Source organism: Ornithorhynchus anatinus (genome assembly GCF_004115215.2).
Source record: "Ornithorhynchus anatinus isolate Pmale09 chromosome Y5 unlocalized genomic scaffold, mOrnAna1.pri.v4 Super_Scaffold_Y5, whole genome shotgun sequence".
NCBI lineage: Eukaryota > Metazoa > Chordata > Mammalia > Monotremata > Ornithorhynchidae > Ornithorhynchus > Ornithorhynchus anatinus.
The window spans coordinates 360746-384924 of NW_024396670.1; the positions used below are offsets into that span (position 1 = coordinate 360746).

Consider the following 24179-nt stretch of genomic DNA (forward strand, 5'->3'; position numbering starts at 1 on the left):
CACAGCTTGTGCACAAGAATGGAGGAACTATACTGTAGAGGAGAGTCAAGATTGCTTGTCAGTGGTACGAAATCAAACTCTGGCTCTGCCACTTGTCTGCTGTGTGGCCTTGGGCAAGTCATATAATGGGGATTGAGACTGTGAGCCCCACAAAGGACAGGGACTGCCTTACTAGATTTTCTTGTGTCCACCGCAGCGCTTAGTACAGTGCCTGGCACATAGTAAAGTGCTTAACAAATGCCATGATTATTATTATTATTATTATTATTGTTGTTATTAAATCAGCGGAGGAGTAGGACAGTGAGAGAGATGAGTTCAATTAAGAGGGTGGTTTTGAGAGTGTGGATTTGTGCATCAGAATCAGGTAGGCTAGGTGAGGATATCAAAAGAGGCAAGATGACCTTGAGAAATGGAGGAAATGAAAAGATTAGCGGTCCTTCTAGGGGAACTGAGCAGATCTGTTTGAAGGGGCATATGGAACAGAAGTCAGGGTAGGAGCTTTGATTGGAAAGTAGAATTTGAGAGTTGGTTTTGGTGTACAGTAAATAGAGAAGTTGAAATAGAGGGTGGGTCCAAGATTGAGTGTGCATGGGTGAGGTGGGTTCATTCATTCATTCAATCGAATTTACTGTTACAGGTTAGACCAGGAGGTCAGTGGGTTGAAGAGTGAGAGGAATCTGGTAGCAGAAGGGTAGTTGGGAACATTCATATGGATGCTGAAGACCCCTAGGACCAATGAAAGGATGAAAAAAGAGAAGGAAAGTGAGAAAGGGAATTGCAATTGTTAGAAGTTGGAGATGAGACCAGGGGGTAGTTGTAAATAAATGCGACAAGTAATTGAAATCAGTGGTAGAGCCAGATGATATAGGATTCTTGTGGGCCATCAATTGTGTTTACCAACTCTATTGTATTGTGTTCATAGTAATAATAATAATTAGGGTATTTGTTAAGCACTTACTGTGTGCCAGGGATTGTACTAAGCACTGGCCTGGATACAAGCAACTCAGATTGGACAAAGTACCTGTCTCATGTGGAGCTCATAATCTCAATCTCCATTTTATATATGAGGTAACTGAGGCCCAGAGAAGTGAAGTGACTTGCCTAAGGTCACATAACAGAGACATGGTGGATCTGGAATTAGAACCCAGTACCTCATGACTCCCAGCCCTGTTCTCTGTCCACTATACCACGCTGCATCTCAGTATTTAGTCCAGTGCTCTGCAATAAATATTCAATAAATACTATTAATTGATTGATTAGCAGTCATTCTCGCTTATTAGTTAGCAAGGATTTTCTCTTTCCCTAAAGGTCCTAGAGCCATTTTTTTCTGCCCTCTGAGGATCCTCCACAATCAACTTCTATGCCCTGCAACCTTCAACCTTCAGACAGATTGAGACAGGGCTGTGACCTCTTTCTGTCTCCCACCAAATTCTCATCTGATCTCCCTCCCTCTTAGGTTGTGAACTCCATAATGGTCAACTAAGCAGACAACATAATAATTTTGTATCCTTCCGAGCTGTTAGTATGGTGTTCAGCACATAGATGTTTAACAAACATGATCATTTTGTACTTTTTTGGCTCTTTTTTGTAATTTACACCTCTTTTCCCAAATCCTTGGGGGACTGGCTCTTTTTAATTATCTTTTTAATTATCAACATATTCACATTTAGTTCACTCTATGAGTTTCCTGAGAAGAGTGTGATAATTAGCTCATTAGTTGCTGAGGAGAGTTTAGGCTTTTAGTCCCTCTTTATCTTCAAGGCCCTTTTGTCTCCCCAACTTATTTCCTTGCACCAGTGCACCGGGATATTTTATACAACTTTATGGGAACCCAATACATAATTATTAAATCATCAATATTAAATATTAAATTTCAGCAGAGACGAGTTAATGATTTTGCTACCCATTATGGCCATTACCACTGACTTTTAATGAAAAAAATTTAACAGTTTAGTGATCATGTTACTGGCAGAAAAAGCTAAGACTGCTACCCAAGTGGATCTTTCTATGCTTACATGCTGAATGCTCACTCAGAACACCTGAACACTGATGGGTGTTCAAGGTACACCATTTCACAGTCAAGTAAGAATGCAATCCTTGCTCTCATCATGTGGGAGTGGGAATCTTGAAGAAACTCAAGCCAAGGAAACTGTTTTGTAATGATGATCATGATCATGATCACTCATGCACAGATTCATTTTTATCCATTACATAATAGCCTATTCAAAAAGACCACTTGCTCATATTATACTTCCAGCCTGGCTCTCTTCTCCCTAAATCTCCTCTATCTCATCACTCTTCAAGTTCCAAGCTCTCTTAAAATCCCAGTTCTTCCAGGAAATCATCCATGATGAATTAATAGCAGTTCATATTCTACTTCCCAAACATTCATTCTTTCATTCAGTTATATTTATTGAGCACTTACTGTGTGCTAAACATTTGGGAAATAGAATTCAGCAAAAAATAGAGACAATCCCTACTCAGCAATGGGCTCACAGTCTAGAATGGGGAGACAGACAATGAAACAAAACAAGTAGGTAGGCAACAATAGCATCAGTATAAATGAACAGAATTATAGATCTATACATATCATTAACAAAATGAATGCAATAATGAAATAATAAATATGTACTTATATACACAAGTGCTCTGGGGCAGGAAGAGGGTTAGAGCAGAGGATCGATGGGGAGGGGAGGAGGAGCAGAGGAGAAGGAGCAGAGGAAAAGGGGGCTCAGTCTGGGAAGGCCTCTTGGAAGAGGTGAGCTTTCATTAGGGCTTTGAAGGGGGGAAGTTAGCTATTTTGGCAGCTGTGAGGAAGGAGGGCAGGCCAGAAGTAGGACATGGCCGGGGTCGATGGCGGGACAGGCGGGAACGAGGCCCGTGAGGAGGTTAGTGGCAGAGGAGTGGATTGTGCAGGCTGGACTGTGGAAGGAGAGAAGGGAAGTGAGGTAGGAGGGGGGAAGGCTCATTCATTCATTCATTCAATAGTATTTATTGAGCGCTTACTATGTGCAGAGCACTGTACTAAGCGCTTGGAATGAACAAGTCGGCAACAGATAGAGACAGTCCCTGCCGTTTGACGGGCTTACAGTCTAATTGGGGGAGACAGACAGACAAGAACGATGGCAATAAATAGAGCCAAGGGGAAGAACATCTCGTTAAAAAAAATGGCAACTAAATAGAATCAAAGTGATGTACATTTCATTAACAAAATAAATAGGGTAATGAAAATATATACAGTTGAGCGGACGAGTACAGTGCTGAGGGGATGGGAAGGGAGAGGGGGAGGAGCAGAGGGAGATGGGGGAAAAGAGGGATAAGCTGCGGAGAGGTGAAGGGGGGGTGATAGAGGGAGTAGAGGGAGAAGAGGAGCTCAGTCTGGGAAGGCCTCTTGGAGGAGGTGAGTTTTAAGTAGGGTTTTGAAGAGGGGAAGAGAATCAGTTTGGCGGAGATGAGGAGGGAGGGCGTTCCAGGACCGCGGGAGGACGTGGCCCAGGGGTCGACGGCGGGATAGGCGAGACCGAGGGACGGTGACGAGGTGGGCGGCGGAAGAGTGGAGCGTGCGGGGTGGGCGGTAGAAAGCAAGAAGGGAGGAGAGGTAGGAAGGGGCAAGGTGATGGAGAGCTTTGAAGCCTAGAGTGAGGAGTTTTTGTTTGGAGCGGAGGTTGAAGGTGATGGAGAGCTTTAACGCCAATAGTGAGGAGTTTTTGCTTGATTCCGAAAGAAGGCTTATGGAATAATGCAGTCGGGACTGATGAGTAATTGTATTAACAAGGTAGCGGTTTGGATGGAGAGAAAAGGGCGGATCTTGTCAATGCTGCGATGGTGAGACCGGCGGTTTTTGGTGACGGATTAGATATGTGGGGCAGAGAGCGCGAAATCTAGGATGACAACCTGGTTGTAGGCTTGTAATAATAATAATGTTGGTATTTGTTAAGCACTTACTATGTGCAGAGCACTGTTCTAAGCGCAGGGCAAGACACAGGGGAATCAGGTTGTCCCACGTTGGGCTCACAGTCTTAATCCCCATTTTACAGATGAGGGAACTGAGGCACAGAGAAGTTAAGTGACTTGCCCACAGTCACACAGCTGACAAGTGGCAGAGCTGGGATTCGAACTCATGAGCCCTGACTCCAAAGCCCGTGCTCTTTCCACTGCGCCACGCTGCTTGTGAGACGCGAAGGATGGTAGTGCCATCCACAGTGACGGGAAAGTCAGGGAGAGGAGAGGGTTTGGAAGAGAAGATGAGGAGCTCAGTCTTGGACAGGCTGAGTTTTAGATGGCGGGAAGACATCTAGGTGGAGATGTCCTGAAGACGGGAGGAAATACGAGCCTGGAGAGAGACGGGGAGGAGATGTAGATTTGGGTATCATCCATGTAGAGATGATAGTTGAAGCCAAGGGAGCAGATGAGTTCACCCAACATCACACCGACCTTGCCTATTTCAAACACAATCCCATCATAACTCTTCCTTAAAGTCTCTCCCACTGCGTCCTCTAATTCTTCACCTCAGTGACAAAATCAAAATCATCCGGCATGAACTCTCTAAAACCTGCCCTGACTTTCCTGGTTCTGTCCTTCTCTTGGTATAACTCTCAACAATTCTCTTATCCTTCCCATCCTTATCTCAAGAAGAGGGTACCCCCACCCTTCATATTCTCCTCCCTCATTCCCTACTTCAGATTCCTCCCCTTCTTACTTTATCAGAACAATCGCCACCTCTCTTTTCTCCTCCCTGTCCCCCATCTTCAAAGACTTACTCTTATGTGGCTCCTTCCATATATGCAAGTGGTCATGAATTTTTCTTAAATTTTAACTAAGCGCCAAGCAGTTTACTAAGTCCTGAGGTAGCTAATCAATCAGTCAGTGGTATTTCCTGAGCATTTACTATGTATAAATCTGTGTGTCAAATCCACATCTCCAGCCCTGATCTCTCTCCCTCTCTCCAGTCTCACATTTCCTCCTTTCTAGAGTACATCTCTACTTGGATGGCCCCCAGTCACCTCAAACTTGACATGGCTAAAACTGAACTTCTTCTCTTCCCACCCAAATCCTATCTTGCCGCTCACTTTCCCATCACTGTGGACAACATCACCATCCTTTCTGTGTCATAAGCCCAAATAACCTTGGCATTATCCATGACTCCTTTCTGTCATTCCACCCGCATATTCAAGCCATTACAAAATGGCTTGAGAAGCAGCTTTGCTTAGTGGAAAGAGCCCGGGCTTGGGAGTCAGTGATCATGGATTTTATTCCTGGCTCCACCGCTTGTCAGTTGTGTGACCATGGGCAAGTCAACTGAACTTCTATGTGCCTCAGTTACCTCATCTGTAAAATGAGGATGAAGACTGTGAACCCTACTTGGGGCAACCTGATTACCTTGTATCTACCCCAGTGCTTAGAAAAGTGCTTGGCACATAGTAAGCGCTTAACAAATACCAACATTATTATTATTATTACTATTAATAAAAGCTATCATTCAGTTCTACCCTCACAACAGCGCCAAAATCCACTCCTTCTCCCTCCTCGAAGAAGCAGCATGGCTTAGTGGAAAGCGCACAGGCTTGGGAGTCAGAGATCGTGGGTTCTAATCCCAGTTTTGCCACTTAGCTGTGTGACTTTGGGCCAGTCACTTAACTTCCCTGTGCCTCAGTTACTTCATCTGTAAAATGGGGATTAAGCCGTGAACCCACTTTGGACAAGCTGATTACCTTGTATCTACCCCAGTGCTTGGAACAGTGCCTGGCACATAGTAAATGCTTAACAAATACCGTCATCATCAGCATCCAAACTGCCACCAAATTCATTGAAGCACTGATCCTATCCTGTACTATTGTATCAGCCTCCTTGCTTACCTCCCTGCCTCCTGTCTCTTTCCACTCCAGTCCTTTCTACATTCTGCTGCCTGAATCGTTTTCCTTCCAAAGTGTTCAGACCATGTTTCCTCACTTCTCAAGAAACTCCAGTGGTTGCCCATCCACCTCCGCATCAAACAAGAACTCCTAACCATTGGCTATTACCTTGACCCCTCCTACCTCACCTTGCTACTCTCCACTTGCATACTCCATTCATCCAGTGCTAACCTTCTCACTGTACCTCCATCTCGTCTATCTTTCCACTGACCTCTTGCTCACATTCCCCCTCTGGTCTGGAAGACCCCCTCCACCCTCATATCAGAGAATTGCTTTCCCCCACTTCAAAACCTTACCGAGGGCACATCTCCTCCAAGAAGCCTTCCCTGATAAGTCCTCCCTGAATTTTGTCCCACTCCCTTTTGTGCTACTCTTCCTTGGTCAATCATTCATCTTCCATCCCATCCCTCAGCACATATGTATATATCTGTTATATTTATCTCTCTCTATCCATCCCTCTATCCATCCATCCGTCCGTCCGTCCGTCCGTCCGTCCGTCCGTCCTTCTGTCTGTCTATCTATCTGTCTATCTATCTATCTATATCTGTCTATCTGTCTGTCTATCTGTCTACCTATATCTATCTGTCTGTCTATCTGTCTGTCTATCTGTCTGTCTGTCTGTCTGTCTATCTATCTATCTATCTATCTATCTATCTATCTATCTATCTATCTATCTATCTATCTATCTATTTATAGTAATGTCTGTCTTCTACTCTAGACTGTGAGCTTGCTCTGGGCAGGAATGTGTCTGTCGTTACACTCTACTCTTCCAAGCACTTAGTACAGTGTTTTGCACACAGAAAGTACTCAATAAATATGACTGAAAGTGTAGAGCCCCCTAGAGAAGCCGTGTGGTCTACTGGATTGAGCATGGGCCTGGGAGTTGGAAGGGACAAACTTGCCTCCTATGTGATCTTGGGCAAGTCACTTAAATTTGCTGTGCCTCAGTTACCTCTTCTCTAAATTGGGAATTAATAGTGTGAGCTCCATGTGGGACAGGGACTGGGTCCCATACAATTTGCTTATATCCACCCCAGTGTAAGCAGTGCCTGGTACGCTGTAAGTGCTTAACAAATGTCACAATTATCACTATTATTTTAGTAGTAGTAGTAGGAGTAATTCAGTCAATTATATTTATTAAGTGTTAACTGTTAGCTTTATTATTGTATTAAATGCTTGGGAGAGTACAATAATACTAGTGTACCTGTACTGAACTGTACTTTTCCAAGCACTGAGGACAGTACTCTGTACAGAGTAAACACTCAATAAATAGCACTGATTGATTTATTGATACAATAAAACAGAATTATTGATTTCCCTGCTCACAATCTAGAGGGGCAGACCGACTAGAATATGAATAGGTAATTTATAATATACAATTTATATATGTATATATATATACATACACATATGCATACATATATACATATATGAGAAGCAGTGTGGCTCAGTGGAAAGAGCACGGGCTTTGGAGTCAGAGGTAATGGGTTCGAATTCCTGCTCTGCCACTTGTCAGCTGTGTGACTGTGGGCAAGTCACTTAGCTTCTCTGTGCTTCAGTTCCCTCATCTGTAAAATGGGGATGAAGACTGTGAGCCCCACGTGGGACGACCTGATTCCCCTGTGTCTACCCAGCGCTTAGAACAGTGCTCTGCATATAGTAAGCGCTTAACAAATACCAACATTATTATTATTATATACATACATGTATATATGCACATACGTACATATACATATACGTGCATGCATGCATGCATGCATACACACACGCGTACATACATACACACATACATCTATAAATAAGTGCTGTGGTGTTGGGGTACATATCCAATGTCCAAAGGTTATTGATCCAAGTGCATAGACAACACAGAAGAGAGAGTCAGCCAGGGAAAAGAGGGCTTAATCAAGAATGGCCTCTTGGAGAAGACATGACCTTAATAACGCTTTGAAGGTGGAGAGAGTGGTGGTGTGGGATATATGGATGGGGAAGTTTGGTAAGATGTCAGCGTCGAGATAGTTGAGATGAGGCACAAGATGAGCCGTCAAGCTTGTCCCATATGGCAAAGGGACTGTGTTAATTATGATTACGCTGTGTCTATCCCATTGCTACGAAAACTACAGTTATTATGTGGTCTGCCATTTGCTTGTTCACTGGCTTCAGGGAAACAGAGTGGCTTAGTTGAAAGAGCACGGGCTTGGGAGTCAGAGGATGGGGGCTTTAATCCCCTCGCTGCTACTTGTCTGCTGTGTGACCTTGGTTCAGCCACTTAACTTCTCTGTGCCTCAGTTACCTCATTCATCTGTAAAATGGGGATTAAGATTGTGAACCCCATGTGGGACAACCTGATTACCAGGTTAGAACAGTGCTTGGCACATGATAGGTGCTTCACAAATACCATCAATATTATTAGAAAAGTCATTTAACTTCTCGGTACCTCACTTTCCTCATCTGAAAAATAGGGTTTCAGGACTTAGTCTTCCTCCTACTTAGATTGTGAATATTGAATATGTAGGATATGGATTGCATCTGACCGGCTTAACTTGTATTTGCCACAACGCTGAGTAAAGGGCTTGGGGCAAAGAACCCCCTTACCAAATAGAGGTTACTGTTCTTTTTACTGTTACTGCATGAGTTATTCTGTACTCGTGGAGTAACAAGTTGTCAAACTGCTATTTTTTGGAAGTAAGCTGTTTTTAGGTTAACCAACAATATTTATACTTTAAAATGTTTCTTCCTCCACCTGCGAACTTTTTAACTGGCCAAATAGGGACAAACCGTTTAGGTGAGCCCCTTCTCACAAGTAGGAAAAGCTGAGACGCGAGCAGGCGTTAGAAAGAGCAGCTTTGCGTGAAGGAAGACCGAGTTCCCTTCTTCCTCCACGAGGGCTCGGTGGCGCGCACGCTGCTAATCGGCCCCGCCTCCTGCGTTCATTCCTTCCATTTTCTTCTCGTCTTTAACCGTCGGCATCGACCCAGCGAGTTGGCGTACTTGGAGGCGAGTCAGCTCATTTGGAGGCGTTTGGTGCCCGAAGCTGAGGCGCCGTTACTGGTAGCCGCAGTAGCACTGAGCCCCCGGGTCTCTTTGCGGAAACATGTGATTCCGCTGCTGGTGCCTGGCAAGTGAGTGATCTCTCAGCCTACCCGCCACTTCGACCACCGTTGTGTTCCCGCCCCGCTCGGGCAATGACTGCGGATCCGGCCTCCCCGCTGCGGATAAGGGACCGACTGCTTCAGGCCATCGACCCCGAGAGCAACGTGAGTATCGCCGTGGTTTCCTTGGGGATCATTAACGGACGGGATGCTCGCCTCTAAATTCGTTATCCCCTTTCCTTTCCACTGCCCCACCTCCATTCCAGGCACCTGTTTTCTGAAGGCACGCCTCTTTGCCAGGAGTGGCATTTGGTTCACTCGGGCTATAAAAATTTTGATGCTTCCACCGTCTTATTCTTTGGTAGGCCATCCCTTGTGACCCACTGCTATCCAGGGGTTAGAACCGGCCTGGTTTCCTAGGACAGTTGCGTTAATAAAGCAGGCTGGGTAATCTAGGGGCCGGAGTATACGTGAGAGCCAGGCAAGGCGGCTCTTGATTTGCTCTTGATTTGGGGATGAATGCTTTCATGGGCCTCTGACACCCCCCCCCCCCCCCCCCCGCGCCTACTTGGCTTTATCTGAGGTGAGCTGGGAAATTATCCTGCAAAGAGGTGGAAGGGAGAAGCAACTAAACTGATGCCCCACATTGAACTCATGTGAGCTTCTTCTAATCGACCTAAACTTCTCCCAAGTGAACGGATGGCTTAAGCCCGAACTCAGCATCGTAAGCGGCTCCCTAAAATATCCCATTATTTGCGGGTGGGGAAGGTTCCTTCTTTCCTTTACCCTCCTCCCATGTAGATTCTCAGATCCCCGAGAATTTACCCAACTGTGGGTAATCATACAGAAGCCAGACGAGCAAGTCGAGTCCTTGCACTTGCGTTCTCTTGTCAGGTTACCCAAATCTCTGTGAGAAGCTTCACTGCTACTTTTGAGAGCACAAAGTCCATGCCAGAGAATTTGGAATTTCTGCGGCAGAGGGCTCATGCTTCAGAAATCTCTCATTCTTTAGCTATTTTGTCGGTGGGAGGGGTTTCCCAGCAACAGAGAATGAAACATGGGAGCTGTTGTTGACCAGGAGGTCTTGACTATAAACCAGTTAGGATTTTGAAGCGCTTACTAACCCTAAAAGTGATCGTCAAGATGTATCCCAATTTACAAACTTTGTTTTTAAAGCCCAGGTTACATCTGAATTTTTAAAGCTTGTTATATTTGTATTAATAGTACTGAGTGGGCATTAGGTAATGTACAAATTTAATCAGGGATCTGCCAGTCCAAATGCAAAATTAAGTGCATCTGTATATTAGATTTGCACTCGCTCTGCTCTTATCACCACAGTCAACAAATAGTGTATTTTGGAGTGCAACATCTGGAAGGCCTGGACATTTTTGGATGCATCATCATCTGTTTTTAGAGGGATTGTCCCTTTCCTACTCCCCAGGATGGATTTTCTTGATAGTGGCATCCCGTCACCTCCTTTCCCAGTACTAAGCCCGCACTTCAAAACTGGGAAGCTTTGGATTGATGTTAAAAGCCAGGTTTACTTAGACTTGTATTTACTTATTTACTTAGACCTGTAAATAATCCAAAGTACAGTTTTCATTCAGAGTTTTCATTTAAATGCAAATTTTAAATTGAATTAAAAATTCAAAAGGCATAATCCAACCAAAGAATTTATGGGTATCTTATTAAGATATATATTATTAATATATACATTTACATAAAGAGTAGGTCAGCTTGGATGGACGGATTAGCTTGTTCCTCCAGCGCTTTGTACAGAGTATTGCTCTGTGCCTTACACATAGTAAGCACTTAACAAATGTAAAATAAAGGTGAATTTTCCTTGAAAATGTAGTTTTGTTATGGGGGCAGTGTGTTCCCGTGGAGTTGCTTATAAATTAGGATCCATTCTAGAACCAGTCAGTAGTAGGTACCGCGTTTACCGCAGGCAGAATATTGCATGGAGTTCTTGGAAGAGGGTAGTACCACAGAGTTGGTAGACACGGTCCCCGCCCCCAAGGATTTTAACAGTCTGGGAAAAGCAAACCCTTTCATGCTCTATATTGCAGTGGTAAATCTCTATCCTGCAATGTTTATTGAAGTAGTAGTAGTAGTAATGGGTATTTGCCATAGTATTTGGGCAACACCTACTGTGTGCAGAGCACTGTACTAAATCCTGGGAGAGACTGTGCAGGCGGGATTTAGTCATGGTCCTTGATCCTCAGGACTCACAGTCGAAAGCAGAGTTTTTCAGTATTGAATTTAAGTGATTGGTTATTTGTATGATATTTCTTTTTTAATTGTATTGAAGAATTTGTTCATGATAATGGCCTTCTTTTCTTCTTAAAGTGTCTCGAAACAGTATAACTCACTTTCGAGCACCTGTGTGCTCCTTCGAGGTCCTCTCCGTTCATCTCTTTCTTGAAAATTAGTGCAAGGTGTTTAAATCCCAATGTGTTAGCTGGGATGTTGGGAAAAGTATAACTTCTTCATTTGCTTCCGTACTTTGCAGTCAGCCAGTCCGTCCATCAGTCGGCGGTATCTGTTCAGTCTTTCCTGTGTGCAGAACACTGTACCGAGCGGTGGGAGAATGCGGTACTACAGAGTTGGCAGATGTTGTCCCTCTCCCAGTAGGGCTTTATTTAACCCTCCCAAACCCGGTCCGCTCCCAGACTTCTCTATCACCGTGGATGGCACGACCATCCTTCCCGTCCCGCAGGCCCGCAATCTCGGTGTCATCCTTGACTCGTCCCTCTCGTTCACCCCACACATCCTATCCGTTACCAAGACCTGCCGGTTTCACCTCTACAATATCGCCAACATCCGCCCTTTCCTCTCCACCCAAATGGCTACCTTACTTTTACAGGCTCTCGTTATATCCCGGCTAGACTACTGTGTCAGCCTTCTCTCTGACCTCCCTTCCTCCTCTCTTGCCCCGCTCCGGTCTATTCTTCACTCCGCTGCCCGGCTCATCTTCCTGCAGAAACGATCTGGGCATGTCACTCCCCTTCTTAAACAACTCCAGTGGTTGCCTATCGACCTCCGCTCCAAACAAAAACTCCTCACTCTAGGCTTCAAGGCTCTCCATCACCTTGCCCCTTCCTACCTCTCCTCCCTTCTCTCTTTCTACCGCCCACCCCGCATGCCCAGGTTCTTCTTCTGAAGGGGAGACAGGTAGCTCATCAACCTGTGCATTTCCAAATTAAGTTTCCTTCCCCAGTTCATCAATTTATCTCCTTAGGGATATGGGGGTGGTGCGAAAGGGGGGTTTGTTTACCAGTGGGGCTGAAGGGTTTGCGCATATGTGTGAAATAAGTCATCAAACAAAATATTTTTTCTGGGGATTGGGAGAAGGATTTGCTTGAATTCAGGATATGGAATTGCGAGTTATTTCCAGAAAGAGTCCTTGAGCAACTGGGATTAGGGTTCTAAACACTGGTCACTAATGTTTCTGGCAGGCTAAGGAGTGATATTGGAGGAATCAGAAAGAAATCTCATTGATAAAATGGTCTGTAATCTGCAGAAGGCAAAACAGAGCAAAAAAATTCAAGTAAATTTTATTGGCGAGTGAAGGATTATTTCCCGTGGGGCATTTTTTCCAGTTAGGAATTATTTATTCATTCATTCATTCATTCATTCATTCATTTGTATTCATTGAGCACTAACTATGTGCAGAACACTGTACTGAGTGTCTGGAATGTACAGTTAAGGCGGCAGATAGAGGCAGTCCCTGCCCAGTGACGGGCTCACAGTCTATCGGGGGGACAGACAGCAAAGCAAAACAGAACAAAACTAAACCAAGACAGCATCATCAAGGTAAATAAAATCAAGGGGATGGGTACCTCATTAACAAAATAAATAGGGTAGTAATATATACAAATGATCTGGGAGTTGTCTGCAGAGAGATAGTAATTATTAGAACCATAGGAGCCAGTGAGTTCCCAACAGAGTGGGTGAACAGGGAGAGAATAGAAGGGACCCATAACGGTGCCTTAAGGGACCCTTGCTTTGAGAGGAGGATCGCAGAGGTGGCAGAGGAGGTTCCAGCAAAAGAGACGGAAAAGGAGGGGTCAGAGATACAGGAGGAGAACCAAGAGACGATGGTGTCAGTGAATCCGAGGTTGGAAAATGTTTCAAAGAGAAGCAGTGGTCAGCGGTGTCAAAAGCAGCAAAGAGGTCTAGGAGGATTAGGATGGAGTAGAGACCATCAGATTTAGCGAGAAGAAGGTCACTGGTTATGAAGTTCATATAATCATGTAGTATATGCTCCAGCATACCGTACAGCGCTTGATACCTAGTAAACATTTAACAAATACCATAATAACATAATAGCCATCATTATTGAAATTGTTTGTAATGCTCAAACAAGGAAGAATGTCACTGGGCCAGTTAGGATTTGCAGTTTCAACTGCAGTGGCCTCCTGTTGCTTACAACCAACAATGTCATGTGCTTAACAATCAACAAAGGTATTTATTGACCACCTTCTATGTGCAGGTCAATTTACTAAGTGTTTGGGAAAGTACAATATAGGAGAGATGGTAGACTGCAGTCCCTGTCCACAAAGAGCAACTTGGGGAGACAAACATTAAAATAGATAAGTAATAGGGGAAATAGTAGAGTGAAAGAATGTTTATGGAAGTGTCGTGGTTCTAGGGTGAGTATTACAGTGCTTAAAGGGTACTCAGCTATGTTCATAGTCATCTCAAAAGGAAGGGCAGATAGGAGGAATTAGAAGCTTAGTGTGGGAAGGTCTGTGAAGGATTATGAAGCAGGATGGAGTAGTAGTAGTAGTCGTCGTCGTCGTTGTTGTCATAGTAGTATTGGTAGTAGAGCACAATATATGGGTTGGTTTGTAGCAGATAAGCGAGGTACGGTAGGAGGGAGAAAACAGACTGAGTGCCTTAAAGCCTCTGTTTGATTCGAAGGTGGATGGGCAACCATTGGAGGTTATTGAGGAGTGGGGAGATATGGGCAGAATGTTTTATCAAAAAAAATATAGGAAACAGTGAAGTGTGGACTGGAAAGAGGAGAGAGTGGATTCAGAGAGGACAGTGAATTAGGGGGATGTAGGGATCAAGGTGGGAAATGAGTGCTTGCACCAGTATGGTAGCAGGTTAGATGGAGAGAAAAGGGGATTCCAGAGATTTCTTCTGAGGGAGACCTCGTAGGTTTTCATGATAGCTTGAATGTGCGGGTTGAATGAGGGATGTGTCGAGATTTAGGTTAAGTGTTTGTGAGATGTGGAGATTGGTAGTGCTTTCTTTACTAATAAGGAGGTCATGGGGATCTCTGAAATCCTACAACCTTGCTCCTCTCCCTCACACCTTCTCCAAGAAAATCTGTGCTCTTATTCCCCCAAAGCAAACTCTGATCTCTCCACCTGATCTGATTCTCTCAACTCCTCACATCCTATTTCGTCTCCATACCCAACCTACCCATTCTTGACGATCCAATAGTCTTTCTCAACTTCACCCTCTCTACTGAACTCAACTCACTAGCTCCCCATCCCTTCGTCATTCTCGTACCACTAACTCGCAGCCCTGAATCACCTGCACTCACTCACTCACTCACTCACTCACTCACTCACTCACTCACTCATTCACTCACTCACTCATTCACTCACTCACTCACTCACTCATTCATTCGTATTTATTTGAGCGCTTGCTATGTGCAGAGCACGTTACTAAGTGGTTGGAAAGTAGAGTTCAGCAAATTCCTGCACAGGCTGCCTCCTTTGCCTCCACTGCCCAGATCATCTTTCTACCGAAATGTTCAGGACTTGTCACCACTCCTCAAAAATCTCCAGTGGTTGCCTGTCCGCCTCCATATCAAACAAAAACTCCTCAACCATTGGCTTTAAGTACTCCCTCACCTTGCCGACTCCTATCTCACCCCGCTTCTCTCCCTCTACCACCCGGGATACTTCTCTCCCTCTACCCAGCCCGGATACTTCGCTCCTCTGGTGTTAGCCTAGATCCCACCCTTCTCCCCGCTGATCCCTGGCCCACATCCTGCCTCTGGCCTGGAATGCCCTCAATGCCCTCTTTCCTCAAATCTGCCAGACAATTACTCTCCCCCACTTCAAAGCTTAACTGAAGGCACATCTCCTCCAAGAGGTCTGCCCAGACTAAACACCACTTTTTCTCATCTTCCACATCCTTCTGCATCTCCCTGGCTTATTCCCTTTTCACTTCCCCTCTCTACCTACCCTACAGAATTTAACGTTTATATCTGTAAAAATTTTACGAATATATATTAATGGCTGTTTATTTGTATTGATGTCTGTCTCCCCCATTCTTGACTGTGAGCTCGTAGTGGGCAGGGATTGTCACTCTTTACTGGTGTATTGTACTTTCCCAAGTGCTTAGTACAGTGCTCTGCACACAATAGCAGCGTGGCGCAGTGGAAAGAGCACGGGCTTTGGAGTCAGGGCTCGTGAGTTCGAATCCCAGCTCTGCCACTTGTCAGCTGTGTGACTGTGGGCAAGTCACTTAACTTCTCTGTGCCTCAGTTCTCTCATCTGTAAAATGGGGATTAAGACTGTGAGCCCCACTTGGGACAACCTGATTCCCCTGTGTTTACCCCAGCGCTTAGAACAGTGCTCTGCACATAGTAAGCGCTTAACAAATACCAACATTATTATTATTATTACAATAAGTGCTCACCCACACATCCAATTCATCACCAACACCTGCCAGTCTCATCTTCACAATATCGCCAAGATCCCCCCTTTCCCTCTCCATCCAAACTGCTATCGTGCTGGTACAAGCTCTCATAATATCCCGACCAGACTACTGTGTTAGCCTCCTCTCTGAGTTCTCTTCCTCTTGTCTCTTCCCACTCCAGTCTGTTCTTCATTCCGCTGCCTGGATCATCTTCCTACCAAAACGCTCCGGGCATGTCACTCCCTTCCTCAAAAGTCTCCAGTGGTTGCCTATCAGCTTTCACACGAAACAGTAACTCCCCACTCTTGGCTTCTAAGCTCTCCATTATCTTGCCCCCCTCCTACCTCACCTCCCTTCTCTCTTTCCACTGTCCACCCTGTGCACTCTGCTCCTCTGCCACTCACCTCCTCGTGGTTCCCCATTTATAATGTAGGTATTTGTTAAGCGCTTACTATGTGCCAAGAACTGTTCTAAGCGCTGGGATAGACACAGGGGAATCAGGTTGTCCCACGTGGGGCTCACAGTCTTAATCCCCATTTTACAGATGAGGGAACTGAGGCACCGAGAAGTTAAGTGACTTGCCCAAAGTCACACAGCTGGCAAGTGGCAGAGCTGGGGTTCGAACCCATGACCTCTGACTCCAAAGCCCATGCTCTTTCCAGTGAGCCACGCTGCTTCCCACTCATGGCTGTCCCTCGGTTGACTCCCTGGACCACGTCCTACCACTGTCCTGGAATGTCCTCCCTCTTCACATCCACCAAACTAACTCTCTTCCCCTCTTCAAAGCCCTACTGAGAGCTCACCTCCTCCAGGAGGCCTTCCCACACTGAGCCTCCCTTTCCCTCTGCTCCTCCTCCCCTCCCGCCTTCTGCTCTTCCCCCTTCCCCTCCCCTCAGCACTGTGGTTATTTGTAAATATTATTTAATACCCTATTCATTTTGTTAATGAGGTGTATATCTCCATGATTCTGTTTATCTTGATGATGCTGCCTGGTTTTGTTCTGTTCTGTTTTGCTTCGCTGTCTGTCTCCCTCCCCCATTTAGACTGTGAGCCCGTTATTGGGCATGGATTGTCTCTATCTGTTGCCGAATTGTACATTCCAAGTGCCTAGTACAGTGCTCTGCACATGGTAAGCGCTCAATAAATACTGTTGAATGACTGAATGAAATACAGTTGAATGAATGAATGAATGAATGAATGAATGAATGGAAAGGACAGTGTTTGGATGGGAAGTTGAGGAATTCTGTTTTGGATCTTGACCCTCTAGAATCAGGTCCTTTCACACCATGGAAATGGCACTAGTGACTTTCTTTACAAATCCAGTAGCCACCAATCCTAATTCTTCTGTTTTATCTTTCTGCTGTCTTTGAAAGTGAGTACCTTCTCATGCTCTAGGAAAAATTACTCATTCTTTCACTGAGTTCTATTTATTGAGCACCTACTGTGTTCAGAGCACCTGTACTAAACACTTGGGAAAGTACAATATTCAGTATAACGGACACATTCCCTGCCCACAGAGACCTTATAGCCTGTAGGTGGAGACAGACATTAATATAAATCAATCAATCAGTAAATTACAGATATGCATGTAAGTGCTGTGGAGCAGGGAGAGGAGATGAATGAAGGAAGCAAATCAGTTTGACCCAGAAGGCAGTAGCAGAAGAGGAAAGGAGGGCTTAGTTGGGAAAGACCTCTAGGAGAAGATGTGTCTTCAATAAGACTTCAGAAAGGGGAGAGACTAATTGTCAGGTTTGAGGAGGGAGGACATTCCAGGCCAGAGATGGGATGTGGATTAGGGGTTGGCAGCAAGATCGACAAGATCGAGGCACAGTGTAAAGACAGAGGAGCAAAGTAGAGGAGCAAAGTGTGCAGGCTGGGTTGTAGAAAGAGAATAGCGAGGTGAGGTAGGAGGATTGAGTGCCTTAAAGCCAATGGCGAGGAGTTACTGTTTTTTGTGGAGGTGGATGGAAAATCACTGGAGGTTCTTGAGGGTGGGAGTTAGATGTTCAGAATGTTTTTGTAGAAAGATGATCAGGGCAGTAGAATAAAGTATGGACTGGTGTGGGAAGAGACAGGAGGCTGGGAGGTCAGTGAGGCAGCTGATACAGTAATCAGGGTGGGAAAGGATTGGGGTTGGATTAACATAGTAGCGGTTTGGATGGGGAGGAAAGGGCTGTTTTTAGCGATGTTGTAAAGGTGGAACCCACGGGATTTAGCAATGGATTGAATATGTGGGTTGAATGAGAGTGAGGAGTCCTGAGGGATGCCTAGATTCCACTAGATAGTAGAAATATCTAGATTTCCACTAGACTCTGCGGCATCCCACGATGACCTCTCAACACCACCCTCTTTACTTCACTCACTACCCCCTCATCAGTTCCTTCCTTCCTTCCTTCCTTCCTTCCTTCCTTCCTTCCTTCCTTCCTTCCTTCCTTCCTTCCTTCCTTCCTTCCTTCCTTCCTTCCTTCCTTCCTTCCTTCCTTCCTTCCTTCCTTCCTTCCTTCCTTCCTTCCTTCCTTCCTTCCTTCCTTCCTTCCTTCCATCATATTTATTGAGTGCTTCCTATATGCAGAGCACTGGACTGAGTGCTTGGTGGAGATGAGGTAGGAGGGGGCAAGGTGATGGAGAGCTTTGAAGCCAAGAGTAAGGAGTTTTTGTTTCATGTGAAGGTTGATATATGGTATATGACTTGCCCAAGATCACACGGCAGACAGGTGGCTGGAATTAGATCATGACCTTCTGAGTCCCAGCCCCATGGTCTATCCACTATGTCGTGTTGCGTAAGATTAAATTACCTACTAAGCAGCCTGTGCTCTGTACAGAGTAAGCATTCAATAAATACCATGGATTGATTGATTCTTTCCTGGGTCATAACCCCTTCGCCCCTACAATTTTAGAAGTGTTTTTACCTACCAGGCATAGCAGACCCATGTTAAGTGGATACTTGGTCTGCCTTTCGCTTTACTTAGAATTGTCTCACCCCTTGTCCGATACCTGTAAGTCTTCTAATTTCCTCCCCTTCTCAGATTGGTAATGAACAAAAGAACAGAAAAAGCCAGGTGTTTTTATTCAAATGATATATTTAGCATATTTTCAAAAGCATAATGAACAGTGGCCATATTTTAACTCATAATATTTATTTGTCCATTAACTTTGTACTATATGCAAGACATGGACAGTGGTCAGGTATATTTTCAAGCAGGTTGAACCTCTCATCTGCCAATTCAGATAAAATATCCTGTAATGTTATTGGTGTTATTTTATTTTTTGTTATTTATGTCATGTTATTTTTGTATCATCTAATAACTTCCCTCACATAAAGCTTTAGATTAGAAAGATATTAATTTACACAGTCCCTGATCTATCATGATCATGTCAAAATGTAAAATGGTGACATACTATTTAAAGGCATTTAATCCCCATTTAACAGGTGAAAAAACTGAGGCATAGTGAAGTTAACTGGACTTCCCAAAGGCATAAAGCAGACAAGTGGGGAAGCTGGAATTAGAATCTAGGACTCCTTACTTACAGAGTGCTTTCAATTCCAGTTCCCTTTCATCTACATCACACAATGCCTCCTGTGCCTACTGAGTAAAAGAACTTGAAATTGTTTTCTTTGGTACAAACTGCCATCGTCAGATGCTCTGTGAAAGAAGTTATTCATAACGGCAGTTATTCTGTTGTGTTTATTGAGCGTTTACTGTGCGCAAAACACTCCACTAAACACTTGGTGGTGTTATACTGTACTTGCTGTACAGTATAACAACAAACAGACACATTTCTGCCCTCAATGAGCTCACAGTCTAGAGGGAGAGATAGACATTAATACATAAAAAATAGATTGGAGGATGGATAAATAAATTACAGATATACACATATGTGTTGCGGGGATGGGAGGAAGGATGAAGGAGCAAGTAAGAGCTCCACAGAAGATAGTGGGGCAAGAGCAGAAGAGGGCCTAGTCAGAGAAGGTTTCTTGAAGGAGATGTGTCCTCATTAAGGCTTTGAAATGGGGGAGACCAGTTATCTGTTTGCTATAAGGAGGGAGAGTGTTCCAGACTAGAGGGAGGATGTGGGCGAGAGGTCAACGGCGACATAGAGAAGATCGAGGTACAGTGAGAAGGTTAGCATAAGAAGAACGAAATGTGCGGGCTGAGTTGCAGTAGGAGAATAATGAGTTGAGGTGGGCGTGGGCAGAGTGATTAAGTTCATTCATTCATTCACTTGCTTTTCTTAATCACTTACTGTGTGCAGAGCGCTTCAGAAAGTACAATAAAAAAAAATGATAGTGGTTTTGTTAAGGACTCACTTTGTGACAGGCACTGTTCTTAGCACTGGAGTAGATACAAGGTCATCAGGTTCACCGTCTTAATCCCCATTTTACAGATGAAGTAACTGAAACACAGAGAAGTGAAGTGACTTGGCAAAAGTCACATGGCTGACAAGTGGTAGAGATAGGATAATAATAATGTTGGTATTTGTTAAGCGCTTACTATGTGCAGAGCACTGTTCTAAGCGCTGGGGTAGATACAAGGTCATCAGGGTCTCCCATGTGAGGCTCTCAGTTAATCCCCATTTTACAGATGAGGTAACTGAGGCACAGAGAAGTTAAGTGACTTGCCCACAGTCACACAGCTGACAAGTGGAAGAGCTGGCTTATGAACTCATGACCCCGGACTCCAAAGCCCGGGCTCTTTCCACTGAGCCACGCTGCTTCTCAAACCCATTAGAACCCATGAAATCTGACTCCATAGCTCAGCCTCTTTCCATTCAGTCATGCTGCTTCTTCAATACAATACGGCAGTGAACAGTGACAATCCCTTGCCCACAGTGAGCTCACAGTCTGGGGGGCGGTGGGGGGCGGTAGGAGACACTCATCAATGAAAAAAAATGCAGTTATACATGCAGGGGAGAACAAAGGGAGCAAGACCTACTACATTACGAAAATTAACACAATCAGGTCTGAGCTCCCCAAAGTCACCCCTCCCCCTTCTGCCTCACCCCCCACCCCTCTTTCCCAACTTTCCCTGCAATATCCTCAGAGGAGATCTCCTCCCTCCTCGCAAGTGCCATCCCCTCCTCCTGTGCTTCGGACCCCATTCCCGCTCACCTTATAAAAACCATCTCCCTTTCCCCCCTCCCCTCCTTAACTTCCGTCAATAGTAATAATAATAATAATAATAATAATAATGTTGGTATTTGTTAAGCGCTTACTATGTGCAGAGCACTGTTCTAAGCGCTGGGGTAGACACGGGGAATCAGGTTGTCCCACGTGGGGCTCACAGTTTTCATCCCCATTTTACAGATGAGGTAACTGAGGCACAGAGAAGTTAAGTGACTTGCCCACAGTCACACAGCTGACAAGTGGCTGAGCTGAGATTTGAACTCATGACCTCTGACTCCAAAGCCCGTGCTCTTTCCACTGAGCCACACTGCTTCTCTTTAACCGCTCACTCTCCAATGGCTTTTTCCCCTCTGCCTTCAGGCATGCCCATGTCTCCCCCATCCTAAAAAACCCCTCTCTCGACTCCATTTCCCCTTCCAGTTATTGGCCTATCTACCTACTACCCTTCCTTTCCAAGCTCCTAGGATGAGTCGTCTACACTCGCTGCCTAGAATTTCTTCACTCCAATTCTCTCCTGGACCCCTTTTAATCTGGCTTCTGTCCCCTCCACCCTACCGAGACTGCTCTCTCAAAGGTCACTCATGACCTCCTTCTTGCCAAATCCAGTGGCTCCTTCTCTATCCTAATCCTCCTTGACCTCTCAGCTGCCTTTGACACTGTAGACTATCCCCTTCTCCTCCACACCTTATCTCACGTTAGCTTCATGGACTCCATCCTCTCCTGGGACTCCGTCCTCTCCTGGTTCTCCTCTCATCTTTCTGGCCACTTATTCTTGATCTCCTTCGCAGGCCTTTCACCCTCTCCCATCCTCTAACTGTAGGAGTTCCTTAAGGGTCAGTACTTGGCCCTCTTCTGTTCTCCATCTACACTTACTCCCTTGGTGAACTCATTCACTCCCACGGCCTCAACTGTCAACTCTCTGCAGATGACTCACAAATCTCCATCCCTGCCCCTGTCCTCTCCCTGTCCCTTCAGGCTTGTAGCTCCTCCTGCCTCCAGGACATCTCTACCTGGATGTCTGCCCGCCACCTAAAACTCAGCATGTCCAAAACTGAGCTCCTTATCTTCCCTCCCAAACCCTGTCCTCTTGCTGACTTCCCTATTACTGTGGATAGTATGACCACCCTTCCCGTCTCTCAAGCCCGCAACCTTGGTGTCATCCTTGACTCAGGTCCCTCATTCACCCCACACATCCAGTCCGTCACCAAGACCTGCCAGTCTCACCTTTATAATATCACCAAGATCCGCCCTTTCATCTCCACCCAAACGGCTATCTTACTGGTACAGGCTGTCATAATATCCCGGCTGGATTATTGTGTCAGCCTTCTCTCTGATCTCCCTTCCTCCTGTCTCTCCCCACTCCAGTCTATTTTTCATTCCGTGGCCCGGCTCATCTTTCTGCAGAAACGTTCTGGGCATGTCACTCCCCTTCTTAAAAACCTCCAGTGGTTTTTAAGAAACAAAAACTTCTCAGTCTAGGCTTCAAGGCTCTCCATCACCTTGCCCTCTTCTACGTCTCCTCCCTTCTCTCTTTCTACTGCCCACCCCGTAGGCTCTGGTCCTCTGCCGCCCACCTCCTCACCGTCCCCCGTTCTCACCTATCCCACCATCAACCCCTGCCCCACCTCTTCCCGCTGTCCTGGAATGCCCTCCCTCCTCACCTCCCCCAAACTAACTCTCTTCCCCTCTTCAAAGCCCACTGAGAGCTCACCTCCTCCAAGCTTCCCCTTTGCTCTCTCTGCCCCCTCTGCCGCCTCTCTACCCCCTACTTCACCTCCCCTCAGCTAAACCTCCTTCCCCTCCCCTTTCCTCTGCTCCTCCCCCTCTCCCTTCCCCTCCCCTCAGCAGTGGGCTCGTCCGCTCATTTGTATATATTTTTATTACCCTATTCATTTTGTCGATGAGGTGTACATCCCCTTGATTCTATTTATTGCTATTGTTTTTGTCTATCTGTCTCCCCCGATTAGATTGTAAGCCAGTCAGTGGGCAGGGATTGTCTCTATCTGTTGCCGAACTGTACATTCCAAGTGCATAGTACAGTGCTCTGCACATAGTAAGCGCTCAATAAATATGAATGAATGAATGAATGAAAGTCGGGCTGATATAAAAGGGAGTGGAAGATGAGGAAAAGTGGGACTTAATCTGGGAAAGCCAGTGGGAGAAGATGCACCTTCTGTAAAACTTGGAAGGGGGAGAGAGTAGTTGGAGGATTTGAGGAGGTAGGGCATTCCAGGGCAGAGTCAGAACGTGGGCCAAGTGTTGCTGGTGAGGCAGGCAAGATCAAGGCAACGTGAGAAAGTTAGCACCAGTGGAGCGAATTTTACAGGCTGGGTTGTAGAAGGAGAGAAGAGAAGTGAGGAAGGAGGGGGAAAGGTAATGGAGTGCTTTAAAGCCAATGGTTGAGGAGTTTTTGTTTGATACGGAAGGTGGCTAGGCAACCACTGGAGATCTTTGAAGGGGGCCCGGAGTTGGGGAGGGTGGGGGGAGGCGAGGTGACATGTCCGGAACGTTTGTGTAGAAACATGATGAAGGCAGCGGGGTGAAGTATGGACTAGAGTGGAGAGAGGCAGGAAGTTGGGAGGTCAGCAAGGTGATTGATGCAATAATCTAGGCAGGATAGGATGATTCATTCATTCATTCAATAGTATTTATTGAGCGCTTACTATGTGCAGAGCACTGTACTAAGCGCTTGGGATGAACAAGTCGGCAACAGATGGAGACAGTCCCTGCCGTTTGATGGGCTTACAGTCTAATCGGGGGAGACGGACAGACAAGAACAATGGCAATAAACAGCGTCAAGGGGAAGAACATCTCGTAAAAACAATGGCAACTAAATAGAATCAAGGCGATGTACAATTCATTAACAAAATAAATAGGGTAACGAAAATATATACAGTTGAGCGGACGAGTACAGTGCTGTGGGGATGGGAAGGGAGAGGTGGAGGAGCAGAGGGAAAAGGGGAAAATGAGGCTTTAGCTGCGGAGAGGTAAAGGGGGGATGGCAGAGGGAGTAGAGGGGGAAGAGGAGCTCAGTCTGGGAACGCCTCTTGGAGGAGGTGATTTTTAAGTAAGGTTTTGAAAAGGGAAAGAGAATCAGTTTGGCGGAGGTGAGGAGGGAGGGCGTTCCAGGACCGCGGGAGGACGTGACCCAGGGGTCGACGGCGGGATAGGCGAGACCGAGGGACGGTGAGGAGGTGGGCGGCAGAGGAGCGGAGCGTGCGGGGTGGGCGGTAGAAAGAGAGAAGGGAGGAGAGGTAGGAAGGGGCAAGGTGATGGAGAGCCTTGAAGCCTAGAGTGAGGAGTTTTTGTTTGGAGCGGAGGTCGATAGGCAACCACTGGAGTTGTTTAAGAAGGGGAGTGACATGCCCAGATCGTTTCTGCAGGAAG

The 24179-nt window shown here is 45.7% G+C and overlaps 1 protein-coding gene across 2 annotated transcripts in view; it reads left to right on the forward strand.

Annotated features, from left to right (window-relative positions):
• The window catches only part of LOC114808722 (mediator of RNA polymerase II transcription subunit 26), an 87105-nt gene that overhangs the window by 42380 nt on the left and 20546 nt on the right, over nt 1–24179 (forward strand). The window contains exon 2 of one of the 2 annotated variants that reach the window (XM_029056544.1): nt 8888–9166. In XM_029056544.1, the coding sequence (XP_028912377.1) occupies nt 9095–9166 (72 nt within the window). In that variant the 5' untranslated portion in view covers nt 8888–9094. Of the gene's footprint in view, nt 1–8351; nt 9167–24179 lie in introns of those variants that run through there. The other variant, XM_039910992.1, reaches the window with a different exon arrangement.